Source organism: Aulonocara stuartgranti, assembly GCF_965226115.1.
Source record: "Aulonocara stuartgranti genome assembly, chromosome: 16".
NCBI classification, from domain to species: domain Eukaryota; kingdom Metazoa; phylum Chordata; class Actinopteri; order Cichliformes; family Cichlidae; genus Aulonocara; species Aulonocara stuartgranti.
The window spans coordinates 6,640,916-6,648,002 of record NC_138952.1 but is presented as its reverse complement, the minus strand read 5'-3'; the positions used below and the strand labels follow the sequence as shown (position 1 = coordinate 6,648,002).

Below are 7,087 nucleotides of genomic sequence, written 5' to 3'. Positions count from 1 at the left end.
GTGAGAGTATGCAGGCAGTTCCTGGACAATAATAGCATTGACTGGTGCCCACACTAACCTGACCTAAATCCAATAGGACACCTCTGGGACATTATGTTTTGGGACCTTCAGACGGTCCCAGGTTGCACCTCAGATTGTTCAGGAGCTCAGTAATGTCCTGGTCCAGATCTGGGAGGAGATCACATCCACAGACACCATCCACCCTTTCTCATGCCCCTGTGTTGTCATATTTTTTTCACTTTGATTTTTGGGGTGTCTTTGAATTCAGCTGTCTGTGGGTTGATAATTTTCATCACCACCAAACAATGCGATGTAACCTATTACCCAGTCCATATCCATGCAGATATCCAGCATTATTTTTCCTGCATTGAAATCTCTTGTGTGTATAATGAGATGTGAACGTTTTCTTACTTAAAGCTCCATGATGTAGGGGTGAATAGATTAACCTTACACATAAAATATCTCTGATTCAATTACAGGAGGAGACACAAACTCAGCCTCAGAAGATCACAAGCTAAAACATGTGCCAAATGTCTCATGTGGCTCCATCTGCTGGCGGGTGAATCTATACCTTTTCATGTATCAGATGACCACTATACTGTGGAAATAATTAATTAACGTATCCGTCCTCTTGTCTCTTTCTGAAATGCTTTTCTCGTAAGACTCAAAAATAACTGACAATAATATTTGCAAATAAATAAATAAATAAATAAATAAATCTAAGACTCACCTTCCATCAGTTGCACCAGGTTATTGGAAATCTCTATTTCTTTTTATTTGAGGGAGTTTTTAATCATACTCCACTTTGTGGGCACACACAATTCTCCACCTTGGGAGAAGTGTGGACACCAAATGATGTTGACATGTTAACCTGCAAGAGACCCATGATGGCAGTCTAAAACCTGATTTTAGTTTTAGTTTGTCTTATAGTGTTGACTTTGGTCACAATGCTCAACACTGTCTAGACACGAAGGAACATGAGAACAAAGGACCAAAAAGCTCTGTACTCCCACATAAAGACAGGCTGCCTTAGTAATTTATTGTACACATAAATAGATTAAAACTGCAATAAAACTATTGTTAGATTTACAAAAAAGATGTTGGCTTTATTCATAGCTCTGATTTCTTGACTGGCATGTGGATACACCCCCTATAGGCTGTTGAGAAAATAAACTAACCACTTTATTAGGTATCCCTTGCTAGTACTGTATTGGACCCTCTTGTTGAATCAATTCTTTGTGACATAGATTCGATAAGTTGCTGTAACTTTCCTCAGTTCACGTTGAGATGATAGCATCACACAGCTGCTGCACATCCATGATGTGAATGTCCTCTTCGACCACAAACAAAAATGTTGTTTGTGGTTGGATTGAAATCTGGTGACTGTGGAGGCCATCTGAGTATAGTCAACTCATTGTCATGTTTACGAAACCAATTTGAGATAATCTGAGCTTTGACACACGGTGGTCAGAAAGGGATTGACATCAGCAATCCCCTATTTGGGTAAGCTGTGGTGTGTAAACGATATACAGTTTGCATTAAGTGGTCCAAAATGTACCAAGAAAACACCCCAACACCATCAGCCTGAAGCACTGATGCAAGACAGGCTAGATCCAAACTTTCATCATATAAAAGCCAAAATCTGACCCTGCCATGTGAATCTAAAAGTAGAAATTGAGACATTTTTCCAGTCTTCTATTATCCTCTGCTGATGAGCCTGTGTGAGTTGTTGTCAAAGATTCCTGTGTTAGCTGACAGGAGTAGCACACAGTGCAGGTTTGTTCTGCATACCTTGGTTGCTATGAGAAGTATATGCATTACTGTTACTATTCTATCAGCTTTAGGTTGTCCAGCCATTCTCCTTTGACCTCTGACATCAGCAGGCATTTTGACCCAGAGAAGTGTTGCTCACTGGATATTTTTTTCCCCCTGGGCCATTCTCTAATGGCTAAGTATATTTATCCGAAGCAGTGCCACACAGAACAACTACACAGAACAACTTTAGATGTTACAGAATTTAAAGTACATGCAGTGCATAAAAATTAAAGACATACATTTTCAAATAGCCTTGACACCAGCAATTTATGTTTCTGATGTTAGTGTTAGTAACTGGCCACACGATGGCGCTCTTCTCTCGGGTCGTTCAACCAACTTTGACTATTTTGAAAAGTCCTTGGCCAAGTATTTTCTACATTTTAGTTTATTCTCTTTGGCCCTGATGCCATTACCCAATGCTCTTTTGAGAAATAATATAGTTCCAGATTTTCATGGAAGAGGATTTATTCGATTTTGACAGAAAGCCTGACCTCAACAAAGCAGATGATTTAAGTGCCACTCGATAACTCATGTATATCTCATGCATATATCTTTCTACGTAGCACTTTTAATTCTTATTCTTATTTTTATGTCTATTTAAGCGCAATTTATGACAGTATGTTTGCACTGACGCACCGCAGCAATTTCCTAATGTTGTAAACCTGCTCAACATTTGGCAATAAAACCCATTCTGATTCTGATTCTGATAACATTACAACTATCATTTTTCTTCAGGTGGTAAATTCATTTAGAAATTAACATTTTAATCCAGAATCAGCCGAAAATCCAAAACGCTGCCCTTTCTCAAGGACGCAGAAAGAGATGCGAGCAAAGATATGACTGACTATTGGATATTCTTTAGAGAAGATACGCATTGTAAAGTTTAAGAAAATGAAGAATGCAGCTTCTATCTTTATTCAAGACTTGCATTAAATTATTTGTTTTTGGGTGATATAAAACATTGTCTGAGTGAGATTATCCCGTCCAGCACATGCCCACAGCCACCGTTCCTTTATGGGTTGACAGCGAAAGAAAATTTTTCTGTCAGTCGGTTAAAATTCATTGTTGCCTGTCCAGCCAATCATAGATTTTGACGACACAAAAGAGGCTAAAGTTGGAGTATAAAAAGGTGCGCGCTAATAAACTATGATGCCTATCAGTGTGGGACATTAATCCAACCCCAGTTCAGTCGCGCATCAGCTCCGACACAGTGCAAAGGATTTTTTTTTAAACAAAGCGTATTTTTAAACCAGACTTCACACCTAAGAGACAATGCATCTGTCTCAGATCGTGCTGTATCTGAGCTTGCTGATTGCTTTGGGTCCAGTAGTTCTGAGTGACCAAGAGGCGCACCAGCAGCCTTCCGTCAGCACCCCAGTAGACACGGATCAATGCGCTACCTGCGAGGTCCGGCAGCATATTAAAACCATGCGATTAAACGCGATAAAGTCTCAGATTCTGAGCAAGCTGCGAATGAAGGAAGCTCCCAACATTAGCAGAGAGATCGTGAAGCAGCTCCTGCCCAAAGCGCCGCCGCTGCAGCAGCTTCTGGATCAGTACGACGTGCTGGGAGATGACAACAGGGAAGAAGTCCTGGAGGACGACGACGAGCACGCAACCACAGAGACAATTGTGATGGTGGCAACTGAACGTAAGTGTGAATTTTCTTTATTTTTTGTGTCACTGCGTAAGCGCACTCGAACGTCTCCAAAATAATTTTTTACGCACGTGGTAGAACGCACAGGAGAGTTTATTTTTAGAGAGCAGTCATTTTTTTCCCACCAAGGTTTTGTGTTAAATTGTTGATGCAAAAGAGTCAAAACACTTTATGAGACATGGTGTTTGGGCAGAGAGTGCGCCGAGTGATTACGCATGAGTTTTACGCAATCATGCGCAAACGCGCCACTTTATTTCTCAGCGATCATGGAATTAATTTTCTTTTCCCATGTCTCCGCAGCTGATTCCGCCGTCCTGGTGGACGGGCAACCAAAGTGCTGCTTTTTCTCAATTACGCAGAAGTTTCAAGCCAGTCGTGTAGTTCGAGCGCAGCTTTGGGTGCATCTGCGTCCCTCAGAAGAAGTGACCACCGTGTTCCTGCAAATCTCCCGGCTTATGCCGGTCACAGACGGGAACAGACACATACGAATCCGCTCCTTGAAGATCGACGTGAATGCCGGGGCCAGCTCTTGGCAAAGTATAGACGTCAAGCAAGTGTTGACTGTGTGGCTGCGGCAGCCAGAGACCAACTGGGGCATCGAGATCAACGCTTTCGATTCGAGGGGAAATGACTTAGCTGTGACCTCCGCAGAGCCGGGAGAGGAGGGTCTGGTGAGCTCAACTTTTACTTGAAATTTAACAGGGAGCTTGTGGTTAGGTTTTCACTTTGAAACGATGAACAATAGATGGAGCTTGGTCTCATATGTCTAGAGCAATAGGCTATCTGTCGCTACTGTCACAATCGGTGCATATCTAGCCATTTCTAAAGCGCCTAGGTTCAGAAAACTGTTAATGCGTCTCTGTACAGAGGGTGAGACTTTAACTTCCAGTGTGCAGAGAGGCTTTGCAGGCTCAGCAGGCGTTTAAACATTCCTGCATTTCACTGCTGGAAGAAGGAATCAGGATATAAAAGACTTTTGAAAGCTGTTAATCAACACAGACTCCATGTAGGCGCACACCTGCATTTGGACAAGCGCCCGGTCCACAATAACCTCAAATCTTATTGCTTGATTACATAAAAGTTCACCTGCTCCACATTCCTTTAAGTATTCAGTGTGGCTGTGCAAATCAGAGTAATTGCTGGCACATACACACACAGAGCTACTATCAATGACAAACATACATCACAGAGCTCTAATAATGGCACCCGGCACTGGGGCAATTAGAATAACTAGACAGCTGTGGCTAACCAACCATCAGATGATTTAATTTCTGCATAACTCAAAGTTTCATAATATTATCGTGCCATGTTTGAAAACTGACAGCCGCAGGGCAGCGGATTAAAAGATGAAAAGCTGAATGCTGTCACCCGCCTCCACCTGCAAACCTGTTATTATCAGATTGTTCACACACACTCTCTTGTTTCAGCAACCGTTCATGGAGGTGAAGATTTCAGAGGGCCCCAGGCGTGCCCGGAGAGACTCGGGCCTGGACTGCGATGAGAACTCTCCAGAGTCCCGGTGCTGTCGCTACCCACTCACTGTGGACTTCGAGGACTTTGGCTGGGACTGGATTATTGCACCAAAACGCTACAAGGCCAACTATTGCTCTGGGGAGTGTGAGTACATGCACTTACAGAAGTACCCACACACCCACCTGGTGAACAAAGCCAACCCCAGAGGGACTGCAGGTCCCTGCTGTACCCCAACAAAGATGTCGCCAATCAACATGCTCTACTTTAACCGCAAAGAGCAAATCATCTATGGCAAGATCCCCGACATGGTGGTGGACCGTTGTGGATGCTCCTGAGTTGGGATGGAGAGAGAAAGGGGGCGGGGGCGAAGGGGCCGAGGCGCCGTCCAGCATCCTACTTTAAGACTGTTTGATACCACCAATCCACCAGTTCCAGTGCTTTCCTGCAGAACACGGTGCAATAGAATCAGAGTAGAAGCCACAAACAGCCCGACCTTCCTGCAGGGCAACGCTTTCATAGTTCTCACTTTTCTTTCCTCCAGTGAAATCTTAGCCATAGAGGCTTGAAGCCAGGTGGATGCAAGAATGCAAACACACACACACACACACACACACACACACACACACACACACACACACACACACACACACACACACACACACGCACGCACACACACATGCACACACACAAATATAACACATGCTGGACCTTGAAGTGAATGTAGCCAGAAATGATCACAGTTTTCCAAAACAGTGTTATTATTCTTTGTTTTTTAAATGATCTGTGCTCTGTCCATTTATAACAACATGCCGTCCGTTTATACACCACTCCACTTGTAGCTGATATACAAGCTATCACACTTGATGCTCTGTGTTTGTGATAATCATTTTTTTAGTTTTGTTTTCAGAGTGAAACCAGGAATCCTCAAGGACTTTTTGAAAGGGCTCGGAAAAAAACACAGCTGGAGACTCTTTAGGGTGATATTTCACACTGGTAGAACATGTTTTAGTACCCCTAAGTGTCCCCAAGAGTCAATGAAAAGTTAAACTACACAAAAGACTAACTAATCTGGAGATTAATCTCTCTTTTATTGCTCAAAGTTTCCCCCATAATGATGTGGTGGTTAATCTCTCTTCAGAGCCTATGGATACAAACATGTTCCACCAGTCTGAAGTACCACTTTAGGTCTTGTCAGGTCCTCACTTATTCTGTCATACATACATGCAACAATATATCCAACTGAGAGATCATTCTCCCTCAGTCGCAATTGTCAGTATCCAACCAAACAGCCCAACCTGCCCGATACACTTGAATTATTCTGATTGTAAATTCACATGACTGGACAGAAGGACTTGAACTGAAGGCACGATGAATGCAGCCTCCAAATGAAAGTGTGTTTAAGACAGAAAACGATGTGAATGTCGAAATCATGTTTAGACTCTGTCTTACAAACACAGTTTGCACTATGGCACACCAATAGAAAGAATTGGTTGCTACAAAAAAAAGTTGTAAAAACTGATTTTGATATGTTTGCTAATTTGTATTGTATTCATATGGCATTTGTTTCCAGTAGGAGTTGCCTTTCTGAACCATTGTTGGTAAATATGTAAAACTGCAACCTAGCAAGATAAATGTTGTAATGCAGCAACTCTATATACTTGTTTTAACAAATAAAATTTCTAGCTTGTTTGAAGAGTTCTGTTTCTTTGATTAGCTGACATCTCGACGAAGCTCATTTTCAGTCAAACCTCGATAGAATTTGTTATTAGAGCTGCTTCAGAGAAAGCTTTGCGGTCACGTTTCAGTATCACAACCTCAATATCGCAGTCCCCCTCCTGTCACACTCCAGCAGCTGAGAATCTTTATGTCTTCAGCACATGGTGCAAGCTGATACAGCCAGTGCGTGACTGTGTGTGTGTGTGTGTGTGCAAAAAACAAATTCCAGCACTCGTCCTCCCTCCATCTACCGGACTACACCTGCACAATCCCGTCACCGCCCGTTTTTCTTATGCACGGCTCAGCCCAATTTCCCTGACTCTGCTTTTTTTTCCCCATGAAGGGATGTTGAAAGTGTTGTAGTCTAATGAGAGGATGTGAACTCTGGTGCGCTCTGACAGCATGACCTATTCTACTGACAGCCTC

General features: G+C 42.7%; 1 protein-coding gene across 1 annotated transcript; it reads left to right on the top strand.

The window, feature by feature from the left end:
• The first annotated feature begins 2,985 nt into the window (after positions 1-2,985).
• Positions 2,986-6,619, top strand: mstnb (myostatin b). Its single transcript, XM_082508160.1, has 3 exons — positions 2,986-3,466; positions 3,773-4,143; positions 4,900-6,619. The coding sequence occupies exons 1-3, from the start codon at positions 3,088-3,090 to the stop codon at positions 5,278-5,280; spliced, it is 1,131 nt and encodes a 376-aa protein (XP_082364286.1). The 5' UTR covers positions 2,986-3,087; the 3' UTR covers positions 5,281-6,619.
• The last annotated feature ends 468 nt before the right edge of the window (positions 6,620-7,087 follow it).

Coding starts and splice junctions, on each gene's coding strand:
- mstnb (XM_082508160.1), top strand. CDS start 3,088: ATGCATCTGTCTCAGATCGTGCTGTATCTGAGCTTGCTGATTGCTTTG. Junction 3,467..3,772: donor TGTGATGGTGGCAACTGAAC/GTAAGTGTGAAT, acceptor ATGTCTCCGCAG/CTGATTCCGCCGTCCTGGTG. Junction 4,144..4,899: donor AGCCGGGAGAGGAGGGTCTG/GTGAGCTCAACT, acceptor CTCTTGTTTCAG/CAACCGTTCATGGAGGTGAA.